The sequence below is a fragment of the Giraffa tippelskirchi genome, chromosome 5 (assembly GCF_054371585.1).
Source record: "Giraffa tippelskirchi isolate mGirTip1 chromosome 5, T2T-mGirTip1v1.2.pri, whole genome shotgun sequence".
NCBI classification, from domain to species: Eukaryota; Metazoa; Chordata; class Mammalia; order Artiodactyla; family Giraffidae; genus Giraffa; species Giraffa tippelskirchi.
This window is the reverse complement of record NC_137279.1, coordinates 122,210,262-122,236,713: the sequence shown is the minus strand read 5'-3', so window position 1 is coordinate 122,236,713 and position 26,452 is coordinate 122,210,262. Positions and strand designations below refer to the sequence as shown.

Below are 26,452 nucleotides of genomic sequence, written 5' to 3'. Positions count from 1 at the left end.
ATACTATGACCATAAAAGTGGTGTGAGTGGTGTCAAAGGTTCAGAGCCACTTCTCTACATCATTTTACATTGCCTTCCATGTCTGGGAAGATGTTTCCCTTCAATAAATCCTTCTAAAATCATCTGGACTCCTGCTCTAATTTTTCTTATAGTTGGTTATGAAACGTAACATGGTGACTATAGTTAACAGTGTCGAATGGTATATTTGAAATATTGCATATTTGAAAGTTGCTAAGAGAGTAGATAATAAAAGCAATCATTATAAGAAAAAACCTGTAACTATGTATGGGTACAAACATGAACTAGACTTATTGTGGTGATCATTTCACGATGTATACAAATATCAAATCCTTATGTTATGCATCTATAAGCAATGTAATATTACATGTTAATTATACCTCAATAAAAATAAGACATAATATTTATCATTATGACAGTCAAATTAAGACAGCATAAAGAGAAATGTAGCTTAGCATCACAAATAAAACAGAAGTCCTGGCCCACAGAAGAGTTCAATAGCTAAGGAGACCAGAATAGGCCAGACGATCTACACAAGAGCCACATAACTGAACAGGTATCCAGAGAAAGAAGACGACAGCTAGCATATGGATGATGGAACATGTTTGGATCTGTTAGAGCCCAAAGACCAGCCTAAAGTAACTTCCTAAGGGACTTGTTTCTCTAGGAGAATTTGATCTATAGTATTTAAGAGAGATCACTGTTGGTTGGCTAGACACTGGGCAGAGAAGAGAAGAGGATGAAAATCTGGTGACTGGAGCACACTCTTTAGCAGCTCCAGACAGATGCTCAGCATCTTCTTGCTGAATTAATCATTAGACAAACTCTGTGCAATCAATGAATAATTATTGAAGGATTGAGAGAACAGGAGTCACTCTGGACTAATTAAAACAAGTTTTCATTTGTGTGTGTCAGAGTCCTTTTGCACTTCTTGTGGGAATTGTCAGTATTTTCAAAGTGTTGGGAGAGAGAAGGAGAGAGAATGAGAGAGTGTTTATTCCTACAGAATCACGACTCATAAAACCCTAAACTAATTAATAAGTACGTACTCAGAATCTCTGCCTTGTTCTAGAGCTGTGCTAGCTACTGCAGGGGAGTTAATGGAATTCATTATTCAATAGATATTCACTGAATTTTTTATGTGTACTATGCTGAAGGTTCAAGAGAAAAAGAAAAGAATGATGAGTTAGATATGACCCATACTTACAAGAAGCAAAATATCTTGAGGAAAAATACGATAATTAATGCAGAAAATAACATGATCTACAAACAATGTCCCAGGAAAGTCTTAAAAGACTTTTAGACTTGGAAAAGATTGAGTAAGGTTCATCAGGAAGTTCTTTTTTGTCTATAAATTTTAAGGGTGGAAAAGGAAGCACACATAAAAGGCTTCATTGCAGAAGAGTATAGTTTATGCAACACCATGTAGTTTGAGGTATCTTGAGTGTAGGCTCTGCACAGGGGAGAATAAGGGGTGAGACAGATTGGTGGAGGCCAGACCAAGGAAGCCGTTAAATAAATAACAGGATAAAGACTGGAAAACTATGGAGCATTTTGAGCAGATAAGTGTCATAATAAAAATTGTGCTTAGGAGAATTATCCTGGTAAAAAATTAAAGCACTGATCAGAAAACAAAGAGACGAATCCAGGGAAACTGGCCTGGAGCCTATTCTAATGTCACAGAACTAAGGAAGAACTGAACAAAATGGGGAGAGCAGAGGTGGAAGGGAGGGAGATGGACAGAAGGAAAAAGGCAAATGTCTCTGCCCCAATTCACTCCTACAGTTGGGAGGACAAGATTAGAATATATAAAATAAAACAGTTCATAATCAAGAACTGGAATGTACAGTGCAAAATAAGGACCACTGGTGTTCAGAGAGAGGTCACTGAACATTGGAACAGCAATACAATTCAGAAAGGAGAGATGTTAATGCATTTCATGGGAAGGGAACACTTATGAGGAGGCACAGGGACAGAACAACGAACACGGTCCAAGTATGAGTCAAACAAGCTCATCAGAGGAGAGGACACAGTCTGCAGAGCAGGAAATAAGGCTGTTTAGCTGAGACAAGGAAAGTTGAGTGGCATATTTATCCAGAGGGGTGTTGTATGGCAGAAAAACTTGAATTCTTTTTCTTGATATTCATCTTTGAAAAGAAACTGTACACATAGCTAATAAAAATCTAAAATCGTGATTGCAGCCATGAAATTAAAAGACACTTACTCCTTGGAAGGAAGGTTATGGCCAATCTAGATAGCATATTTAAAAGCAGAGACATTACTTTGCCAACAAAAGTCCATCTAGTCAAGGCTATGGTTTTTCCAGTGGTCATGTATGGATGTGAGAGGTGGACGGTGAAGAAAGCTGAGCGCCGCAGAATTGATGCTTTTGAACTGTAGTGTTGGAGGGGACTCTTGAGAGTCCCTTGGACTGCAAGGAGATCCAATCAATCCATCCTAAAGGAGATCAATCCTGGGAGTTCATTGGAAGGACTGATGTTGAAGCTGAAACTCCAATACTTTGGCCACCTCATGCAAAGAGTTGACTCATTGGAAAAGACCCTAATGCTTGGTAGGATTGGGGGCAGGAGGAGAAGGGGACGACAGAGGATGAGACTGTTGGATGGCATCACCAACTCAATGGACATGAGTTTGGGTAAACTCCGGGAGTTGGTGATGGACAGAGAGGCCTGGCGTGCTGCAATTCATGGGGTCGCAAAGAGTTGGACATGACTGAGCAACTGAACTGAACTGAACTGAAATTACACTGAAAAAATCCAATAACTCTGGCTTCATTGATAAAAGTAACCTTTACATTTCTGTGATAACTTGGATGTTTTTAAATCCAATTATGTATTTTTACGGCAAGTGTTTCAAAACAAACATGATGCTCTTATTTGCAGAAAGTGTATGTATTTGAGGGCAGTTGCTACATAGTTAGCGGGACATCCCATAAAAAACATGGACAGACTTAACAGATCTAAGAGGGATATCAGTTATACCCATGAGGAGACTTCTGGATCTTTCCATTCTCTCATCACCCCCAACATGCCACATCTGAGGCTGTGACAGTAACATGTTGTGTAGCTGACTGTCCAGATGTATGTTTAGTGATTCTAGGCTCTGCTCAGTGGGTTTCCAGGTGGTGGGGTTCCTGCCTGCCTCTGTTCAGTGCACTGGGATGGAACAGTAAGTTCTGATATGATCCCTCTGGTTTTTTCACTAGCAGCCCTCAGGGCATGGAGCAGAGGATACTCCAACTACCCCGCCCCTCCCCCCCCCACACACACACTAGGATGCTCACAACCAGAAGCAACCTGAAGAGACAAATATTTTGTGGGACAGATGTAATCCATTCCCAGAACACTAAAATGCCAGTGCACACCCACAGGAAAGCTCTGTAATGCAACATTTTGTTCTGTTCTTTGAATCATTGCTATGGGATTTGGGCTTCCCTTGTGGCTCAGCCAGTAAAGAAACCGCCTGCAATGCGGGAGACCTGGGTTCGATCCCTGGGTTGGGAAGACCCCCTGGAGAAGGGAAAGGCTACCCACTCTAGCATTCTGGCCTGGAGAATTTCATGGACTGTATAGTCTGTGGGGTTGCAAAGAGTTGGACACGACTCAGCCACTTCACTTTCTCGGGATAGCCCCTATCCCCAGAGGAAAGGCATATTCTGGGGAATGACATTCACTAGAATTGTGCAGATCACCTTCTACCATGTCCTGATAGGGACTCACAGGAGACCATGGTGGGCCAAAGTCATTGATAGTAAATACAAAATTTGATTTAAAATTATCTCCTATGTCTCTTGCCAGAGGATACTGTTAGGTGTCAGGGGTTTTTCTGTTTGTTTTATTTGTTTGCTTTTTTTTTTAGATCTTAAGTTAATCATTTAGCAGATGAATGTCTTGTGATTCTTTGTACTAGTTAGGTGTTTGGGGTCATAGAAGTGGGCTCTGGCTAAATTAATGGAAAAGTGAGAGATGGGGAGAGGAAGAGAGAGATAGAGACAGAGAGAAGAATTTATTTGAAAGAATATGGGATGTACCAAAAGGAGAATAGCCAGACTTCTGAAAGAAATGGATCAAGGGCCGTTCTGAAAATTGAAAGACAAACATTAATCACTGTTCTCTCTGCTTTTGCCATGAATCGATACCAAGACTTTTCTGTCTCAGGATCACTCCCCTCAAGATTCAAGTTTCTGGGAGTAGAGTCCAGTTGTTTACCTTGGCTCACCATCCCTTCCCCAACTCCAGAGAGAGCTGAGTACCTTCATTCCAGGCCCAGTCCTGACTGTGACCAGTAGGACAGTCCATCAGGAAAATTCAAGAAACAAGCTCAAGAAGAATGAACAACAGATCTTGGACAAACAGAAACAACAGATGTTCAATTTACAAAGCCTACTTCATTTTTTAGGTGAGGAAACTTGAATCCCTGAGGTAAAATGTTCTTCTCCACAGCCTCACTGTTAGTCAGTGATGAGGCCAGGACCAGAAAATCCCTTTACCATCTTCCAGAATCTTCCTCATTTCAGTACTTTTCCTACTTTACAATCTGCATGTTCAGTTCTTTTAAACCTTTGTCTCTTAGAAAAATGAAATAAAATCTTACAGTGTCTCCTCAAAATACCGTGAAGTGAGCTGATTTCTGGGAAATACATTACTAAATTAAATACATCTTTTTATGACCTTAAAGATAAATGTCAGACAAATATTCTGAGGATGAATAGTTTCCAGGAAGCTGAAGAAGGGTTTGTATTTGGCTGTGGGCAACCAAAAAGGATATATAGAAGAGCTGCTTCTTTCTTATCTCTGGAGTCTGACAGTGTTAATGATGATGTCAAATGCACTTTCAGGCATATTTTTCCAGGTTATTTGCACTGGGAAGTACACTGTCTTGTGAAATGTCAGAGTACAGCTTTTTCATTGGGTGCCATTTTTCATTTGAATGCACTGAAACAGATTTCCATGGAAAATATTCAAGTTCTGTGAGGCACCTTAAATTATTTCTAATGCCACTGTAATTATGAAGACCTGCAGCTGGCATACCTGAAACGATATTCAACATACGAGTTCTGTCCTTGACCTAAAGGTGGATTTGCATGGTTTGAAGGTGTGATGGAGCATATTTTTCAGTTCAGGGCCATCCTGTAGTAACCTCAATACTATAAGCAGGCTTGAATGTCAGCTCCTCCTAAGGTTGTCCTTGGCCATCATGCTTAAGTTTCTCATAGTAATTACAACTGCATTCTAATGTTTCTTCAGTAGTGTGTAGCACAAGATCTAATTATATGTTTGCTAAGAGAGGCAGTATGTGTAGCCCTTAAGATCACAGAACTGAAGCAACCCACTGAGTTCAAAATCTCAGCTTCACTAATTATAGTAATTATACTCGTTGCACTTTCATAACCATAACTAACCTCTCCAACTCTCAGTTTCTTTTACTAAAAAAATGTGGCAGGGTGGTACCCATTCTTAAGGATGTGGTGAGAATTAAATGAGGTAACATGTGCAAAGCACTTTAACAGTGCCTCGTCTGTGGTGAGCATCACGTTAAGTATTTTCTTATTGCTGTGACTAATGTATTATCTGTGTCTCTCTCCTCTCCACCTGCGTTAGACCGTGAGCTCTGTGAGGGCGGGAACCATATCTCTTCTCTCCAGTGGATATTCAGAAGGAAAAATACCTCTCACATAGTGGAGGGTCAATCAATATTTGTAGGTTGACTGGATGGATGCATGAATGGATGGGCCAATTTGATCATCTACCAGTTGCATTCGTACACATTTGAGCTAGAGAACAGTGCTGTCAGTGGTACCAAATACTTTTCTCACTTTACAAGTTAGGAAACTGAGGCTTAGAGCTATTAAATGACTTTCTCAAGAGCAGATTTCAAGTAACAAGTAACAAGTTCTGGGCTTGAACTCGGTTCTTCTGACTCCAAATCTCCTCCTCTGATTCAACCTTTTATTTATTTATTTATTTTTCATCTCTGAATCCTGTCTTCAAGACTTTTCTATAAAATAGGGGGGAAATTTCCCTGCTTATTGTGTTGTTTGCACATCAAAAGTTCAAGTAGGTAAAATACATTAAACTGTTACCCTAATATAGGCACTAATACTGTGTTTAGTATTTAAGGGGTTGCATGAGTAGCTTGATTGCTTAGTGAAATGATTTTAGATAGGAAAGAGTATTTTAAAAGAAGAGGGAGAGAAGGAAAGAGAAACGGGGCAAGAGAGTGGTAAAGAATTTGCAATAGGAATTGGCTTTAAATTCTGAAGCATTTCATGATCCCTGACCATGTGGTCAGGTCAAGCTGGTCAAATAACCTAGAGAGGAAAGGAGAGTACCTTTCTGATGTCTCAATATTTTCCTAAATTATTGAGGTATGGTCAGGATGTATCTCTGGTATTTTGACACATATTTTAAGCTCCTGGCCAATGACATTAGGGAGCTATAGTTTTAGCCTTGTTTTTTATTTACCTTTATATATAAATACTGAGTTTCCAGGATAATAAATTCAGGAAAGTTCTAACTTCCTTTTCAACATCTACCAAGAATTGTAAATTCTGTTGAGATATTGAGAAAGCTGAAAAAAGAATATTCACACACACAAAGTAGTTTTGGTAGTAGTGAGAAATACATCTGGTCAATAACATGATAATTAATAATGGAATCAGTCAACAATTATTGAACATTTAGTAGGTGGGAGAAGCTGTTACATGATTTTATATGCATCACTTAACTGACTCATCCATGTTTTTAAACAAATATTTACTGAAGATCTACTATTTTCCAGGAACAGTTCCACTAGCTAGACACATAATGACTAAAAAAAAGTGCTTGATCTTATAGAGCTTACATTCTAGTAGGAGACAAGACAATGAAAAAGCTGGCCAATCAATACTTCATAAGCTATCAGATAATTATAAGTTCTATGAAGAAAAAGAAAATAATGTGTAAGAATAAAGAATAATGGAGGCCTGGGATGATTAATTGGAGAAAGAAATGGCAACCCACTCCAGTATACTTGCCTGGAAAACTCCATGGACAGAAGAGCCTGGCAGGCTACCATCCCTGGGGTTGCAAAGAGTCCAACATAAACAGTGACTGAGCACTTGTTAGAACAAGTGGTCAAAGAAAGCTTTCCTAAGGAATTTAAACGAGCTAAAATATGAATGGAGTGAGAGCTTAAACATGTGATGCTGGCCAAACAGTGTTCCTGGACAAAGGAATAGTAAGTGCAAAGTCCCTGAGATAGTACAAAGCTAGATTGGGATTGCCAAACCAATAAGGCACAAAGCAGTATGAATGAGGTCCATAAGTCAGGCAGGGTACCTGGACTTTGAAGAAGTAGTGGGGAGTTTGGATTTTCTCCTGAATGTGATGGAAAGCTCTTGCAGGGTTTGGGAAGAATGACAAAATTAGATTTACTTGTCAAAAGATCTTTCTGGTTGCTGCACAGGGACTGGTTTGTAGGTTATAAGGATAGCAAGGGAAGAAGCTTGTAGAACACTTGGAAGCTATGGTGCCAGTCCAGGAAGGAGACAGTGGGAGCTGTGAAGGATGGAGGTTGGAGGGAAGTAGTCAGGTTTGGAAGAAGGCAGAATTCTCTTCTGATTAATTTCATTCTCTGGTTAAAATTCAACTCCTGCTTCTTTGGCATTAGTGGTTGGGGCATAGACTTGGATTACTGTGATATTGAATGGTTTGCCTTGGAACAAACAGAGACCATTCTGCAAAAGTAGGAAGTCAAGAGATACCTGTAGTAATAGGCAAGTTTGGCCTTGGAATACAAAATGAAGGAGGGCAAAGGCTAAGAGAGTTTGGCCAAGAGAATGCACTGGTTATAGTAAACACCCTCTTTCAACAACACAAGATATGGATTTACACATGGACATCGCCAGAGGGTCAATACCAAAATCAGATTGATTTTATTATTTGCACCTGAAGAAGAAGCTCTATACAGTCAGCAAAAACAAGACTGGGAGCTGACTGTGGCTCAGATCATGAACTCCTTATTGCCAAATTCAGACTTAAATTGAAGAAAGTAGGGAAAACCAGGTATGACCTAAATTAAATCCCTTATGATTATACATTGGAAGTGACAAATAGATTCAAGGGATTAGATCTGATAGAGTGCCTGAAGAATGATGGACTGAGGCTCATGATATTGTACAGGAGGTAGTCATCAAAATCATACCTAAGAAAAAGAAAGGAAAAAAGGAAAAATGGCCATCTGAGGAGATACATAGCTGAGAAGAAGAGAAGCAAAAGGGAAAAGAGAAAAGGAAAGATATACCCATCTAAATGCAGAGATCCAAAGAATAGCAAGGAGAGATAAAAAGCATTCCTAAGTGAACAATGCAAAGAAATAGAGAAAAACAATAGAATGGGAAAGACTAGAGACTTCTTCAAGAAAATTAGAGATACTAAGGGAACATTTCATGCAAAGATGGGCACAATAAAGGACAGAAATGGTATGGACTTAAGAGAAGCAGAAGATATTAAGAAGAGGTGGCAAGAATACACAGAAAAACTATACAAAAAAGATCTTCATGACCCAGATAACCACGATGGTGTGATCACTCACCTAGAGGTAGACATCTTGGAGTGTGAAGTCAAGTGGGCCTTAGGAAGCATCACTACGAACAAAGCTAGTAGAGGTGATGGAATTCCAGCTGAGCTATTTCAAATCTTAAAAATGATGCTGTTAAAAGTGCTGCATTCAATATGCCAGCAAACTTGGAAAACTCAGCAGTGGCCACAGGACTGGAAAAGGTCAGTTTTCATTCTAATCCCAAATAAGGGCAGTGCCAAAGAATGTTCAAACTATAGCACAGTTGTAGTCACTTCACATGCTAGCAAAGTAATGCTCACAAAATTCTCCAAGAAAGACTGCAACAGTACGTGAACTGAGAACTTCCAGATGTTCAAGCTGGATTTAGAAAAGGCAGAGGAATCAGAGATCAAACTGCCAACATCTTTTGGATCATAGAAAAAGCAAGAGAATTCCAGGAAAACATCTACTTCTGCTTGATTGACTATGCTAAAATCTTTGATTGTGTGGATCACAACAAACTGAAAAATTCTTCAAGAGATAGGAATAACCAGACCACCTCACCTGCCTCCTGAGAAATCTGGATGCAGGTCAAGAAGCAACTGCTAGAACTGGATATGGAACAATAGACTGGTTCCAAATTGGGAAAAGAGTATGTCAAGGCTGTATATTGTCAACCTGCTTATTTAACTTATATGCATAGTACATCATAAGAAATATCTGGGTAGATGAAGCATAACCTGGAATCAAGATTGAGAGGAGAAATATCAATAACCTCATATATGCAGATGACACCACCTTAATGGCAGAAAGCAAAGAAGAACTAAAGAATCTGTTGATGGAAGTCAAAGAGGAGAGTGAAAAAGCTAGTTTAAAACTCAGCATTCAGAAAACTAAGATCATGGCATCCTGTCCCATCACTTCAAGGCAAATAGATGGGAAAACAATGGAAACAGTGAGAGATTTTATTTTCTTGGGTTCCAAAATCACTGTAGATGGTGACTACAGCCATGAAATTAAAAGCCGCTTGCTCCTTGGAAGAAAAGCCATGACAAAATTTGACTGTGTATTAAAAAGCAGAGGTATTACTTTGCCAACAAAGATCCATCTAGTCAAAGCTATGTGTTTCCAGTAGTCATGTAAATATGTGAGAGATGGACCATAAAGAAGGCTCAATACTGAAGAATTGATGCTTTTGAACTGTGGTTTTGGAGAAGACTCTTGTGAGTCCCTTGGACTGCAAGTCCAGGGACCAAACTAATCAATCCTAAAGGAAATCAGTCCTGAATATCCATTGGAAGGACTGATGCTGAAGGTGAAGCTCCAACACTTTGGCCACCTGACACGAAGAACTGACTCATTGGAAAAGACCCTGATGCTGGGAAAGATTGAAGGGGGGAGGAGAAGGCAATGACAGAGGATGAGATGATTGGATGGCATCACTGACTCAATGGACATGAGTTTGAGCAAGCTCCGGGAGATGGTGAAGGACAGGGAAGCTTGGCTTGCTGCAGTCCATGGGATCACAAAGAGTCAGACGACTGAGTGACTGAACAACAAAGAACTAAATGAAAGCAAGTTGAAGTCATTAGCTGAAAATGTCAAGATCTTAAGAGACTAGAGGCGGTGCGAGTTTATCCTCAGAGAATAAGAAAGTGAACAGACTAGGACTACGTGAGAAGTAGTAGGGACTATTTGAAGTTTGTAGTCCTGAGTCTAACGTGACACAAAACCACATAGTTGTGAGTTCTTCTCCATCCACTTTCTGGTAAAGGTGGAGAATTGGGTTTAACTGAGCTGGGATTTTGCCAGGTGAGTGTGGTGAACAAGAAGTGGGAACTGAGAGATTATACTGCTGAATTCTGGAACCTAAGCCAGTAGGAGAAGTTAAGGGTATGAGGTGGTGGTGGCAGTGGTAGATCAGAAATATGGACATTGGTATATCAGACTGTCCTGATGCTGCCAAAGATCAACTGGAGTATGTGATGGACTGAGTATTTGTGGCTCCTCAAAATTTATATATTGAAACCCTAACCCCCAAGATGATAGTATTTGGAGGTGCGATCTTTGAGGGGCAATCAGATCTATATGAGGTCATGAGGATGGTTTTTCTAGTAATCACGTATAGATATGAGAGTTGGACCATAAAGAAGGCTGAGCACCAAAGAATTGATGCTTTCGAACTGTGGTGTTGGAGAAGACTCTTGAGAGTTCCTTGGACTGCAAGGAGATCAAACCAGTCAATCCTAAAGGAAATCAACCCTTAATATTCATTGGAAGGACTGATGTTGAAGCTGAAGCTCCAATACTTTGGCCACCTGATGCAAAGAGCTGACTCACTGGAATGGACCCTGATGCTGGGAAAGACTGAGAGCAGGAGGAGAAGGGGGTGACAGAGGATGAGATGGTTGGATGGCATCACTGACTCAATGGCCCTGAGTTTGAGCAAGTTCTAGGAAGATAGTGAAGGACAGCAAAGCCTGGTGTGCTGCAACCATGGGGTCACAGAGACTCTGACACAACTGAACAACTGAAAAATAACCACAACAAATGAGGATGGTGCCCTCATGATGGGATTAGTGCCCTCATAAGAAGAGACCAGAAAAGTAGCTTTCTTTTTCCTCTATGTAAGCATACAGCCAAGAAGAGAATCCTCACCACAACCTGATCTTGCTGGCAGCCTGAACTGGGACTTCTAGCTTTCAGAATGGTGAGAAACTAATGTCTGTTGTTTAAACCCAGTCTATGTGTTTGCTTGTTTGTTTGTTTTATAGAAGCCCAAACTAACTAAGACAGACTAGCAATTGAAGTGAGTTGAAAAGCGCAGTGAGAATTGGCTCTCAGACGCTTAATGTGGAGACTTTGAAATGTCCAGGGCCATGTGACCCTGGAAGTGGGTTATCTTACTTAGCATAACACAGTATTTTATATTTTTGAGTTTTTTCTCCTCTATATCATTTGACACCTCTGGGTTGCCAAAATAATTATAAAGTTGAGACAAGCCAAGAACATCACCAACAAAGTGAAGGACTTAATTTAGATTGTTAATGGCCGAGAAGTGCCTCCTTTTACTGTTATGACTGTAATACTGACGTGGTTCCGGGGGTGCGATGATGAGGTAAGAGCATATGGTGGCTTTGGGGGCTCTATGAGGATGCCCACACATCCACCTCCACCAGTGCGTCACCATTCCCAGACAGGCAATAGTGCAAGTTTATCAGCAGGTTAAGTCAGTGTCCTAGGGAGCCAGGGAGTCTCCTAGGCAGAGAATCCTCAGTCGGGGAAGTCATTCCTGAATGGCAGCCAGCTCTTAGTGAGTTCCCACCACGGCCTACTTTTCAGTATGGGATCCAAGTTTTAATTTTCCGCAGGTGGAGGTCGGTTTTCGCGCTGTGGATCAGTGCGCAAGAGCTGAGCTTCCGCTCTCCAGCAATCCTGAAGTTAGAGTTCCTAGAGGGATCCAGGAGGCTTCCCGGGGGGCCGTGGGTGCCTGTGCTCCTCAGCCTCGCTGCTGCAGCATCCAGGGGTGCGTCTCCCTTTGCCGATTCTTGACGTCAAGCCCCGACCGCCACGAAGCCTCGCCAGGGCGGCGGAGAGCAGAGGGAGGGTGGCGGGGAGGGGAAGCCATTGCAGCAACAGCTTGGAGGAAGGAGCTGGACGTCTCCGCGGAGAAAAACCGGGGGTGGCAGCCAGGGTAGGGGAGGCGGAGGACCTGCTCGCTCAGGGAGCCGCTGGGTTGCTGCAAAGAGGGGCGGGGAGAGGCGGGGGCGCTGCCTGCACCGCGCTGGCTCCAGCGGTACCCGCGGGGTATGTGACATCAGCGGCGCCGGGCGCTTGCGGCTGGAGGAGGCATCTCGCCTTGGCTGCGCTGTGCACACCTCGCTCCGGGGAGGACGCATCCCGGGCAGGCGGCAGGGATGTCGGCGAAGGAGAGGCCAAAGGGCAAAGTGATCAAGGACAGCGTGACCCTCCTGCCCTGCTTTTATTTCGTAGAGGTGAGTTGGCCCAGCGCCTTGGCATAATGCAGATCCTCCGGGCGGCTCCGGAGCCAGTTCGGGTCCCGAAAGGTGTTGGAGGCGCAGAGACCGTGCTGGGTTGACACTGCTGCCCCCAAATGCCCTCACGCTCCCCTTTTCCCCTCGGTTTCTCGGGATCTCCCCGGAGTGTGCCTGTGAGTGCCCGCCAGCCAGGGCTGATTGCCACTAGCGTTGCCACTGCTAGGTGGCCTGCATACGGGGAGATACCTGTGTGAGTGAGTGTGGGGCTAGTTCCGTGGCCCTCCTGGACTGCCTGTGTGCACAGCGTCGTCCCTGGCCCTGAAGGGCCATGATGCTGATATTTTGGGATTTGTGTCCTCAATCTGCGAATACCTGTCTAGAACTCGGTGAGCTTTCTAAGGGAGTTCAAATACACACAGCCATGTCCCGGGTGTCTGAGGGCTGGGATATTTATATAGGATTAGGAATATCCATTGCTTTATTACACAAAAACAAAAAGCCCCTCCCCTATTAAAATTACTGTGGTGTTCACATCTGCTTCTAAAATTGGGTCCACATCTCTAGGTATCAATCTATTGGCTTTTTCCCATGGTTAACAAAAATTATATGCATATATACATATATATGTATATTTATACATATGTATATGTATGTATTTTTTTAAAATAAATGACATCATCTGATTTGACATGATTTGTACATGTGCATTTATTCTGTGCTGAGCAGTACCACAGATAAGCAGTTAACATGCAGGTATATTCATAATGAGCGTCTAAGTTACCAAAATGCGGTATTTAAGGGAGGAACAATTTATGGGAGGGTTATAAAGATTGACAGGTCCGGTGATTCCATGCACTGTGGTCCATTGCATTAGGAAGACATTTTTAAACAAGAGGTTTATTAAATCATAGGTAGAGAAGAGATGTGTTGGATATGTTTAGTGAAATCATGTGGTTTTAAGCATAAAACTATATTCTGTGTAGTTAGAGCCTGGATTGCAGAGAGAAGTATAAGACCGTTGCTGCATTATAAGTATCCTTCCTTGGCTGTCTTTTCAGCCAAATATGGAGGTTTAGCACTTACAAGTACAGATAGTAGATTCTGTATCTGATGATTGTGAGGCTTATCTGTGTTGAGGTATAGTCACTGTTTTGAAACTTGGGAGAAGTGACATTGTTAGATTGTTTTTATAGATAACAGTATACCTGCAAGTTTCTCTTATGTCTTGCAAATTTTTTAAAAAATGGTTTCAGTGTTAAGAAAGATGTACGTGATTTGCATAAGTCTCAGAGAAATAATGGGTGATTCCTTCATCCATGACCCATTGAAAAGAAGGGAAAAAATTGACCTGTTTATTTAAAGTAATTAATTGATTCATTTATTTTTGTCCTTTCTCTTTTCACAAGGGACTTTGAGGCCATGGTTTAGATAATTTTGTTGAAAGCTTATGAAGAGTTTTCCTGAGGAAAAAAATGTGGGCACAGAAGATTCCATGATGAGCAGGGTAAAGGAATAGAGAGATGAGATCCCTGCCTTCAAGTTAAATCCTGTCAGGCCACTTGTCGCATTGCTAATCCGCTGTGGTTTTGTGCAAAAGCACATTCATTCCCTTCTGGATCTATTGCGTCTGTCCAGGAGAAATCAGTTAGTTGCTGGCTTCTGCCTGAAGGACAGAGCACACCTGAGGTCAGCTAGAATCTGACCACATTTAGATTGTAGCTGTATGGCTTCGAGGAAAACACTTTCATGAAAGAGGATGCAAACCAGAGAATTAAGGATGTGCCTTAAAAGAATCTATGTGTGCACTTTTGAGGTGCCTTTAATAGGAGTACATTACCTTTTAATTTAAAATTTTAAAAGTAAAAATGCCTCAAAATACATTTGAAATATGTTCTCTAGGAACAAACATCTCACAAATGTTTGTTCTTTTCCATGAGTCAAAACAGCCCAAAATCATTACCTTCACTTTGACCCATTCGGGTACCCTCTATGGATTCCCTAGTACGGCAAGCTGTAGAAAAATTGCTTGAAAACAATTCATGGAGTTTGGATGTGCACTTATGACATTGTGTCTTGAGAGTAACAGTTGTCAAAGGAAGAGCCGCAAAATTGGATTGCAAATGATCTTTCCGAAATTTATATTCATGATGAACCACTAAAGAGCCTCTCAAAAATGGGAGGAGACATTAGTACACCGATTATTTAAAGAGTTGACAGAATGCACCTACTGTACTCCTTTGGAATGACTCATTTGGTAGCCAGTGAGAATGAGCTTTGTATCTCCTTTGGAGGATGAATAAATATAGCATGAATTAACATGTCAGTAAAATGCTCTAAAGTAATGGCACTTTGCTTTCCAGCATAGTTTCCCCAGACCTTAGTAATTAAAATGGAAGAATGAAACATGAGCGACTCTTTCTCCATGTATCAACCCAAAGCACATATTTCAAGTCTTTTCTGTTATGTCAGACAATAAGGAACAAAAAGGTAAAAAAGACCAGAATTTGAGGAGAAAATGGGACCTAAGAATTAAGTTAGGTTCCTATCATATCCCAAACAAAAATAAATTCCAGACAGACCAATAATTTAAATTTTAAGAAATGGTTAAAAACTAAACAGTAATAACAGCATAACCGTATATTTTTTAGATTTTACAGTACGAAAGACCTTTCTTAACATATAACTAAAGTCAGAAATAATATAGGAAAAGACTAACACATTTTCCTACCATCCCAAATAAAGTTTCTCTATAACAGAAGATACTCTAAAGAAATTTTAGAGAAAAAAAGTCTCTGGGTCTCAAGTCAGTGATACCATGGACAATTTAAACTTTGCCTTTCTTCTTGGAGTTCAGGATGTTTTAAATTGCTATTCATGATAGGCATTAAATATGAATAAACTAGGTCTTCCTTGGTAGCTCAGCTGGTAAAAAATCCACCTGCAATGCTGGAGACCCGGGTTCGATTCCTGGGTCAGGAAAATCCCCTGGAGAAGGGAAAGGCTACACACTCCAGTATTCTCAGGCTTTCCTGGTGGCTCAGATGGTAAAGAATCTTCCTGAAATGCAGGAGACCTGGGTTCAATCCCTAGGCTGAAAAGATCCCCTGGAGGAGGACATGACAACCCACTCTGGTATTTTTGCCTGGAGAATCCCCATGGACAGAGGAGCCTGGTGGGCTACTGTCCACGGGATCGCAAAGAGTCTGACATGACTGAGCCATTAAGCACAGCATAGGACATGAAGAAACTAACTAAGAAAGTGAAGAACAACATTCATTCCAACCAGAGGTGGCTGAAATCAGGTTAAACTGAATTATGGCCAGAAAACCTGGTCTGATAGACAGGTTGACCTGGTTCATATACCACCTGTTCTACATACTACTGGGGTAATTCTGGCCAAGGTACCTCTCTCATCCTCCGTTTCTACATATGTGATAAAAATTATATGATATGACATAAATATATTTATTCATATGTAATAGAAATTATAATATCCATGTATCTTAGAAAATATTATGCGGTTAAAGCATGAAATATACCAGCTATCATACCTGAGCTAGAATATGCACTCAGGATGTATCAGGTGCTTTTGCATGGTGTCAGGGTATAGAAATTATATCCTACATATAGGCTGAGGTACTCAGTCACTAAAATCAAGTAATCATGTCTCAGGTGATGTCCAAACTCGATGGCAAGCAAATGTTAAATTAATGAATAGAATTAATGTTTTCTTATATTTTGGTTTATGCTGCCAATGTTTATGCTAATAAAGGGGTTTATGGTTGACAGTAATTAAATATATCAATATTACATGTTAATTTGAAAAACACAAATGATTTCCAACATGGTACCTCACTTTATGAACATGTTTGACAATTCAGTTTTGCATTGTTTAATTTGGGAAGAGAAAAGTCAAGTTATGAAAGGAACTTTAAAGCAAGCATACCCTAGGCCTTATCAAGTTAAACAGAAAAGTGGGTGAAAGGGAACATTCCACTGAAGAAAAGGTTTCTCTTGCCTTTAAAGTTCCAAAGCCCTCTCCAAGTGATGCTTGTATCACTTACAGTGCAGTTGCAGCCGGCAGCACACCTCAGATTAATAAAAGGTGTTTCCGCCTAAGGACCCAATATTATACATGAAAAGGCTGGTTGTGTGCCTATTCATTTCCTTTATGCAAAGCTTAACAATGGTTCCACCTGTGCTCAGACTCACAATTTTGTTCTCGTTAGTCATCCTTTTCCAAGATATGAGTTCACATCGACTCAGTATCTGCTATAAACAAATGACAAATTACCCTTGAAACCAAAAGTTGCAAGTTCTTAATAAATAAATGGGGAAAAGATTTTCTATCCTTTTAATGTGAAATAACTGTACCTGAAGCCAATTCAAAATATTTTAAACATGACAGGCTTGAAATCATATAGAAAGTTCTCACTAATTGTACATTGTACTTAATGGATATGTTTCAGGAGTTTGTTAATGCAGGTTAATTAACAGACATTGTGTTCAGGAGTAAAGGCCATCATTTCTCTGTCACTGTCCTGCCTGAAGAAGTTCAAAAGGCCTTTGTTTAAGCAAGCAAAGATACCCCGGTTAGTTCAGTCTGAACATCATGCCTAGACATTATTGTGTCTTGACAGAAGCTTAATATGTTTTTATGTTTTTCCTCACTGGAAAGGGTCCACTGTATCTTAATTGTAGCAAACATTAATTCACAAGATTTCTGTTTAGCTCAAGATCTATGTGAAAATTTTATAATTCACACGATCTTCCTGGGAAATATAGCTAGCTGATTTCCTTTTACATAAACTTTAGCATCAGCAGGAAGTACAAAATGACAACATTTCTGCATCGCACATACCAAAATAGTAGTTGTAGGATTTTTCCCTTTTCAGCGTGGCATAGGTGGTCCACTCAGAGAAGAAGTCCAAACCCTACCAAGAGAGACAAGCTGACAAATCTTTCTTCCTTTTTTAAAGTTACAGTGCAAAGTCCTTTGGTGAAAAACAAAAAGGAAATAGAGACAATAATAGAGTCCTGGGTTTTAGAGACACTAAATGAGGACATTTCCACAAATACTGAAACCAGGTCTTGAACATAGAACCAACTATTAGGGAATTCTATACTATTTCTAGGTTTCTCCACTATCTTGCTGTGTCTCCACGGTCAAGTCACTCATAGAAATCCCTGTCCTGGTAGGGAAAAAAATGGGTGCCTTCTACCAACCCTAAAGGGATATTAATAATAATAATAATAATAAGGAATAGTTGATTTCAAGCCTCCTTTATATTACAGACTCTATGTATACATTACCTTTAATCCTGAGAACTACTTTAAATGGTAGTATTATTTGTATTAAGGTAGTATCAAGAAGGGGCTTCCCTGGTAGCTCAGCTGGTAAGGAATCTGCCTGCAATGCAGGAAACCCCGGTTCGATTCCTGGGTCAGGAAGATCGCCTAGAGAAGGGATAGGCTACCCACTCCAGTGTTCATGGGCTTCCCTGGTAGCTCAGATGGTAAAGAATTTGCCTGCAATGCAGGAGACCAGGGTTTGATCCCTTGATTGGGAAGATCCCCTGGAGGAGGGCATGACAACCCACTCCAGTATTCTTGCCTGGAGAATCCCCATGGGTAGAGGAGCCTGGCAGGCTACAGTCTATGGGGTCACAGAGAGTCGGACACGACTGAGCGATGAAGCACAGCACAACACACTATCAAGGAGGCATTATTATCTGTATTTGTTTTTAATCAATACCTTGTAACTCAAAGAGCTAAATGTCTTTCTGGGGACACAGCAGTTAAGTGAAGAGCCACTATTTGGGTGCTTGTCCATCTCCCTCTTGCAATTACCATTACCCCAGTCCACCTCACAATGACTCTAATAATGCTAACCTTAACGAGGGAGTCGGTTGGGGAGACCTCTCCTGTGACTTGTCTAGCTTTGTGGTTTTGGAAGTCATGTGTGTGGATGATGTCTTGTGGGGGTTCTACTCTGTGGAACAGAATTTTCTCTTCATTTAGCTACTGAACTTGGCTTTGATAGTGCTATCTTCTACTGAGAGCAACTGGTTTAATTCTGACACAGAGGTGTAGATGGCACAGGGGCTGTCTACCCAAAAAGATGCTTCCTTTGGGAAAGCACAAGTGGTAACCCTTGAGACTCCTGTGAAGGAAGAGTTAATATAGAGCTTTGGGTAGACTGAGAGGGAAGGGTTGGAATTAAAAAAAAATTTAGAAAAATAGATTGTGTATGTCCATGAGAATGATAGAGCATGGAAGAAAGAATTCCTAATAAAATAGAAACGGAGGGAGGTTAGACCAAGGAGGATTAGGAGAAAAAGCATGAGAAAAATAGAAGATAGGCGTGAAAGGCATGTGAAGGCAATGGACATCGAATGTGTGAGCAAAAGCCATGGGGATTCCTTTAGGGATTTGAGTTGTCTAAATTGGCTTGTTAAATAAAAAGCATTAAGGGTGCAATTTTTAGTGTTTACTTTGGGAATGTGTTACAAATATTACACAAAAATTTCTTCCCTGCATGTGTATACATCACATACATCACAGGCTATTTCTCATGCAACGTATCAACAACAAAATGTGAGGAAATGTCTCATTGCTGAATTAGGTCTAATAAAGTCATGTACTCCCAGAACACTTGGTTTGATTCTCCTATCACAAATGAGAAAACTGTGGCTTGAAAAGGTTAACTAAGTTACCTAAAAACACACTATGGTTAATATTAGACAAAAATACAGCCTGTCTCCCCACTGCTGTTCTAGTGCTCCTCTCTAATTATACTATTTCTAGAATTCCTTACATTACAGGGTTTCCCTCTGGATTATAACACAATATAGGTCATTATAATTCTACACATGAACAAATTGTGTTCACTTTTTAACTTTATATCTAAATACCTTTCAGTATTTCATATCACATTGTATTAGCAACTTAAAGCAATTATGAATGGCTCTTCTGCTTTTTGAAATTGTTAGACTTGTTGAAAAGCATGTTTACAGCTAAAAATCATAAAATTGTAAGTGATACTTTTCTTTCTCATTGCCTAATTGTCTACTAATCATTTTGCAATGACTTCTCTGGACATGATGAGGTCTCTGACAGACAGTAAAGAAAAGTGGAAACATTGACAGGAGTGAGGATATAATTTACAATATCAGTGACAAAATAACTGAATTTTCTTTACAGTTTGTTGTTTTTTAGTCTCTAAGACATGTCTGACTCTTTGCGACCCCATGAACTGTAGCCCATCAGGCTCCTCTGTCCATGGGATTTCCCAGGCAAGAATACCAGAGTGGGTTGCCATTTTCTTCTCCAGGGGATCTTCCTGACCCAGGAATTGAACCCAGGTCTCCTGCATTGGCAGGCAGATTCCTTATTGCTGAGCCACCAGGGAAGCCTAGTTTGATAAAACAGTTTACATAATAGTTTAATGTTACTTTTTCACAAACATTATTTCATGTGATCCTTTTAATACAACAGAGGAGCAGATATTAAGTCTGTTTTACAAATTAAGTAACTGAGACTCATGCAGGTACAAGAATTCGTCTAAAGCCCAAGTAGTGCTATTTTCCCCTGTTGACCAGAAGAAGAAAAATGGTTGTATTTACTGTGAAATGTCTAATTAGAAACATCTCAGCTTTCTTTAGTTTCTTCTAGAATTAATTAAGTGAAACATGTACTTCCACGTAACTATGGAATAGTCATTTCCTTATAGTGAGCTGGGTTTAGGAATGTTAAAGCGAAGGTTATTATTGTTTGGTTGCTAAGTTGTGTCTGACTCTTTTGACTCGATGGTTTGTGACCCCTCAGGTTCCTCTGTCTATGGGATTTCCTAGACAAGAATACTGGAATGGGTTGCCATTTCTTTGGACAAAATCAATGTCAATGTGTTTTTCCAGTCTTTAAATAGGCACTGAACCAGTCACCTCTTAGGTCCATCACTGGGTCTTTGTTTGTTTTTTCTTTAGTTGTTATTAAAGTATATTTGCTTTACAATGTTGTGTTAGTTTCCTCTGTACAGCAAAGTGAATCAGCTATACGTATACATATATCACCTCTCCTTTGCAATTCCTTTCCATTTAGGTCACCATAGAGCTTGAGTAGAGTTCCCTTTGCTATATAGTCAGTTGTTTGGTTGTTTTTAAATCACAAATATTTATCTTAATCATCATAGGGAGGATAATTGCCTTCTTATTTTCTATCATAAGATGGTTTCTGTTCAATTCAGTTCAGTTCAGTTGCTCAGTCGTGTCTGACTCTTTGCAACCCCATGGACTGCAGCAAGCCAGGCTTCCCTGTCCATCACCAACTCCCGGAGCATACTCAAATTCATTTCCATTGAGTTGTGATGGCATCCAACCATCTCATCCTCTGTAGTCCCCTTCTCCTCCCACCTTCAATCTTTCCCAGCATCAGGGTCTTTTCCAATGAGTCAGTTCTTCTCATCAAGTGTCCAAAGTATATGAGTTTCAGCTTCAGCATGAGTCTTTCCAATGAACATTCAGGACTGATTGCCTTTATGATTTACTGGTTTGGTCCCTGGACTTGCAGTCCAAGGGACTCTCAAGAGTCTTCTCCAACACCACAATTCAAAAGCTTCAATTCTTTGGTGCTCAGCTTTCTTTATAGTCCAACTCTCACATCTATACATGACTGCTGGAAAAACCATAGCTTTGACTAGACAGACTTTTGTTGGCAAAGTATGTCTGTGCTTTTTAATATGCTGTCTAGATATGTCATAGCTTTTCTTCCAAGGAGCAAGCATCTTTTAAGTTCATGGCTGCAGTAACAATCTGAAGTGATTTTGGAGCCCAAGAAAATAAAGTCTCTCACTGTTTCATTGTTTCCCCATCTATTTGCCTTGCAGTGATGGGACCGGATGCCATGATCTTAGTTTTCTGCACGTTGAGCTTTAAGCCAACTTTTTCACTTTCCTCTCTCACTTTCATCAAGAGGCTCTTTAGTTCTTCTTCGCTTTCTACCATAAAGGTGGTGTCATCTGCATATCTGAGGTTATTGATATTTCTCCCAGCAATCTTGATTCCAACTTTTGCTTCATCCAGCCTGACATTTCACATGATGTACTCTGCATATAAGTTAAATAAGCAGGGTGACAATATACAGCCTTGATGTTCTCCTTTCCATTTGGAACCACTCTGTTGTTCCATGTCCAGTTCTAACTGTTGCTTCCTGACCTGCATACAGATTTCTCAGGAGGCAGGTCAGGTGGTCTGGTATTCCTACCTCTTTAAGTTTTCCACAGTTTGTTGTGATCCACAGTGAAAGGCTTTGATGTAGTCAATAAAGCAGATGATTTTCTGTAACTCGCTTGCTTTTTCGATGATCCAATGGATGTTGGCAATTTGATCTCTGGTTCCTCTGCCTTTTCTAAATCCAGCTTGAACATCTGAAATTTCATGGTTCATGTATTGCTGAAGCCTGGTTTGGAGAATTTTGAGCTTTACTTTACTAGCATGTGAGATGAGTGCAATTATGTGGTAGTTTGAGTATTCTTTGGCATTGCCTTTCTTAGGGATTGGAATGAAAACTGACCTTTTCCAGTCCTGTGGCCAGTGCTGAGTTTTCCAAGTTTGCTGGCATATTGAATGCAGCACTTTCACAGCATCATGTTTTAGGATTTGAAATAGCTCAACTGGAATTCCATCACCTCCACTAACTTTGTTCATAGTGATGCTTCCTAAAGCCCACTTTACTTTGCATTTCAGGATGGCTGGCTCTAGGTAAGTGATTACACCATCATGGTTATCTGGGTCATGAAGATCTTCTTTGTATAGTTCGTCTGTATATTCTTATTACCTCTTCTTAATATCTTCTGCTTCTGTTAGGTCCATACCATTTTTGTCCTTTATTGTGCCTATCTTTGCTTGAAATATTCCCTTGGTATCTCTGATTTTCTTGAAGAGATCTCTAGTCTTTCCCATTCTGTTGTTTTCCTCTGTTTCTTTGCACTGAACACTGAGAAAGGCTTTCTTATCTCTCCTTGCTATTCTTTGGAACTCTGCATTCAGATGGTATATCTTTCCTTTTCTCCTTTGCCTTTTGGTTCTCTTCTTTTCACAGCTATTTGTAAGGCCTCCTCAGACAACCACTTTGCCTTTTTGCATTTCTTTGTCTTGGGGATGGTCTTGATCACTGCCTCCAGTACAGTGTCGCGAACCTCCATCCATAGTTCTTCAGGCACTCTGTCTATCAGATCTAATCCCTTGAATCTGTTTGTCACTTCCACTGTATAATTGTAAGGAATATGATTTAGGTCATACGTGTATGGTCTAGTGGTTTTCCCTACTTTCTTCAATTTAAGGCTCAGTTTGGCAATAAGGAGTTCATGATCTGAGCCACAGTCAGCTCCCGGTCTTGTTTTTGCTGACTGTATAGAGCTTCTCCATCTTCGGCTGCAAAGAATATAATCAATCCCATTTCAGTGTTGACCATCTGGTGATATCTCTGTGTAGAGTCTTTTCTTGCATTGTAGGAAGAGGGTGTTTACTATGATGAGTGCATTCTCTTGGCAAAACTCTTGTTAGCCTTTTCCCTGCTTCATTCTATACTCCAAGGCCAAATTTGCCTGTTATTCCCGGTATCTCTTGACTTCCTACTTTTGCATTCCAGTCCCCTATAATGAAATGGACATCTTTTTGGGGTGTTAGTTCTAGAAAGTCTTGTAGGTCTTCATAGAACTGTTCAACTTCAGCTTCTTCAGCATTACCGGTTCCGGGCATAGACTTGGCTTACTGAGATATTGAATGGTTTGCCTTGGAAACGAACAGAGATCATTCTGTTGTTTTTGAGATTGCATCCAACTACTGCATGTCAGACTCTTTTTTTGACTATGATGGGTACTCCATTTTTTCTAAGGGATTCTAGCCCACAGTGGTACATATAATGATCATCTGAGTTAAATCCACCCATTCCAGTCCATTTTAGTTCACTGATTCCTAAAATGTCGATGTTCACTCTTGCCATCTCCTGTTTGACCACTTCCAATTTCTGGGCTCCAAAATCACTGCAGATGGTGATTGTAGCCATGAAATTAAAAGACACTTCTTGGAAGGAAAGTTATGAGCCACCTAGACAGCATATTAAAAAGCAGAGACATTACTTTGCCAACAAAGGTCCGTCTAGTCAAGGCTATGGTTTTTCCAGTAGTCATGTATGGATGTGAGAGTTGGACTATAAAGAAAGCTGAGCACCAAAGAATTGATGCTTTTGAACTGTGGTGTTGGAGAAGACTCTTGAGAGTCCCTTGGACTGCAAGGAGATCCAACCAATCCATCCTAAAGGAGATCAGTCCTGGGTGTTCATTGGAAGGACTGATGTTGAAGCTGAAACTCCAATACTTTGGCCGCCTCATGCAAAGAGCTGACTCATTTGAAAAGACCCTGATGCTGGGAAGGATTGAGGGCAGGAGGAGAAGGGGACTACAGAGGATGAGATGGTTGGATGGCATCACCGACTCAATGGACATCGGTTTGGGTAGACTCCGGGAGTTGGTGATGGACAGAGAGGCCTGGTGTGTTGCAATTCATGGGGTCGCAAAGAGTCAGACACGACTGAGTGACTGAACTGAACTGAATTTGCCTTGATTCATGGATCTAACATTCCAGGTTCCTATGGAATATTGCTGTTTACACCATCAGACTTTATTTCCATCATCAGTCACATCCATAACTGTTCTTTGTTTTTGCTTTGTCTCCATCTCTTTATTCTTTCTGGAATTATTTCTCCACTTATCTCCTGTAGCATACTGGGCACCTACCGACCTGGGGAGTTCATCTTTCAGTGTCCTATCTTTTCGCCTTTTCATGCTGTTCATGGGGTTCTCAAGGCAAGAATACTGAAGTGGTTTGCCATTCCCTTCTCCAGTGGACCTCATTTTGTCAGAACTCTCCACCATGACCTGTCCATCTTGGGTAACCCTACACTTCATAGCTCATAGTTTCATTGAGTTAGACAAGACTGTGGTCCATATGATCAGTTTGGTTAGTTTTCGGTGATTGTGGTTTTCATTCTGTCTGCCCTCTGATAGATAAGGATAAGAGGCTTATGGAAGCTTCCTGATGAGAGAGACTGACTGAGGGGGAAACTGGGTCTTGTTCTGATGGGCGGGACCATGCTCAGTAAGTCTTTAATCCAATTTTCTGTTGATGGGTGGGGCTGTGTTCCCTCCCTTTTGTTTGACCTGAGGCCAAACTATGGTGGAGGTAATGAAGATAATGGTGACCTCCTTGAAAAGGTCCCATGAAGGCACTGTCACACTCAGTGCCCCTGACCCTGCAGCAGGCCACCGTTGGCTCACACCTCCACTGGAGACTCCTGGACAATCCCAGGCAAGTCTGGTCAATCTCTTGTGGGATCACTGCTTCTTTCTCCTGGGTCCTGGTGCACCCAATGTTCTGTTTGTACCATCCAAGAATCTGTTTCCTAGTCCTGTATAAGTTCTGGCAGCTCTATGGTGGGTTTAATGGTGACCTCCTCCAAAAAGGCTTATACCATACCCAAGTTTGCTGCACCCAGATCCTCTGCCCCTGTGGCAGGCCACTGCTGACCTATACCTTCTCAGGAGATGCTCAAACACGTTTCTGGCTCAGTCACTGTGGGGTCTCTGGGTCCTTGTGCTCACAAGGGTTGTTTGAGCCCTCTGAGCATATCTGGCGGGTAAGGGGTTTGGTTCTAAATGCAATTTTGCCCCTCCTATCATCTTACTGGGGCTACTCCTTTGCCTTTGGATGTGGTGTATCTTTTTTTAGTGGGATCCAACATTCTCCATTCGACGGTTCAGCAGCGAGTTGTAGTTTTGGAGTTCTCGCAGAAGATGAGCACAATTCCTTCTACTCTGCCATCTTATGCCACAAAAAAACTGAATGCCAACAAGGAACCCTTCCTGCTCGCACCTCCCAGGGACACCTTGGGCCTGGTTTTGAAATCAAGATGGCTTCTGTACATTCTGCTAAAACTGACATTAGGCCATTTAGGTACAAATTAAAGAGAAGAGGAAATAAAGGTAATAAAAATCAGTGTATTTTCAGGAAAAAGTGAACAAGTTATCAGTACATTTAGTGGATGGTTGTTTGCGAGTAATGACCATGGAAATATGTATGGATGTATTGTCTACAATTTAATGTCCTCACCGAAGCCTGTGCTGTAGGACTTGCTTTGGTCGTAAAATCATCATTTAATTAAGTTCTAATCATGCTTCAGAAACTGGGCCTTCATGGATGGTCTAAAAGAGACCAACCTTATCTTAAATACACTCCAAAATGGGTGCCAAAGTAAAATAGCAGAGTGTATTCTGTTTGTACTTTTATAAAATTCATTTATTCATTTAATAAATATTTATTGTTTATTATATGCCTTTTGGTTAAATTAATGGAAATAATATGGAATCTACTGGCATACCTTCTAATCTATAGTAGAATTTCAATAAAGTTTTATTGAATGGATGGAGTAAAATAAGACTAATAGTTATGAACATAATTTTTTTTTCTTAACTTTCTTTTCTCAGCCAGTGGAGACATTTGTATATGTAAAATAAATTGTGTTGAAGGTTAAGATTGAATCAATCTCTAAGATCTATAAGTCCTCATTCTTAATTATATTTATGCTCATTTATGATCTGGAGCATACCTACAGATTATTTGAGATTTGCAACTTCAAAGAGGGGCATATTTAAACAAAGAACTTGTAGTTTTAATTTTCATAGAAAATTATTTTGTATGAAGTGCACATTTCAGCAAAGACTTTTTTTTTATTGTTGCTATGGTAGAATAAATTATTAGATTTGTTAGTAATAAAATGTGTTTGTGAGATATACTTGTATCCTATATTACATTTTATTT

General features: G+C 40.6%; 1 protein-coding gene and 1 long non-coding RNA gene across 3 annotated transcripts in view; one reads left to right on the top strand and one right to left on the bottom strand.

Annotated features, from left to right (window-relative positions):
- Positions 1-26,452, bottom strand: part of LOC145507208 (uncharacterized) — a 51,379-nt gene that overhangs the window by 765 nt on the left and 24,162 nt on the right. Inside the window, exon 2 of the long non-coding RNA XR_014054690.1 lies at positions 17,440-17,512. This is a non-coding gene — a long non-coding RNA (uncharacterized LOC145507208). The remainder of the gene's footprint in view (positions 1-17,439; positions 17,513-26,452) is intronic.
- The window catches only part of PLPPR4 (phospholipid phosphatase related 4), a 49,706-nt gene continuing 35,233 nt past the window's right edge, over positions 11,980-26,452 (top strand). For both annotated transcript variants that reach the window (XM_081493259.1, XM_081493258.1), the window contains exon 1: positions 11,980-12,575. In XM_081493259.1, the coding sequence (XP_081349385.1) occupies positions 12,498-12,575 (78 nt within the window). In that variant the 5' untranslated portion in view covers positions 11,980-12,497. The remainder of the gene's footprint in view (positions 12,576-26,452) is intronic.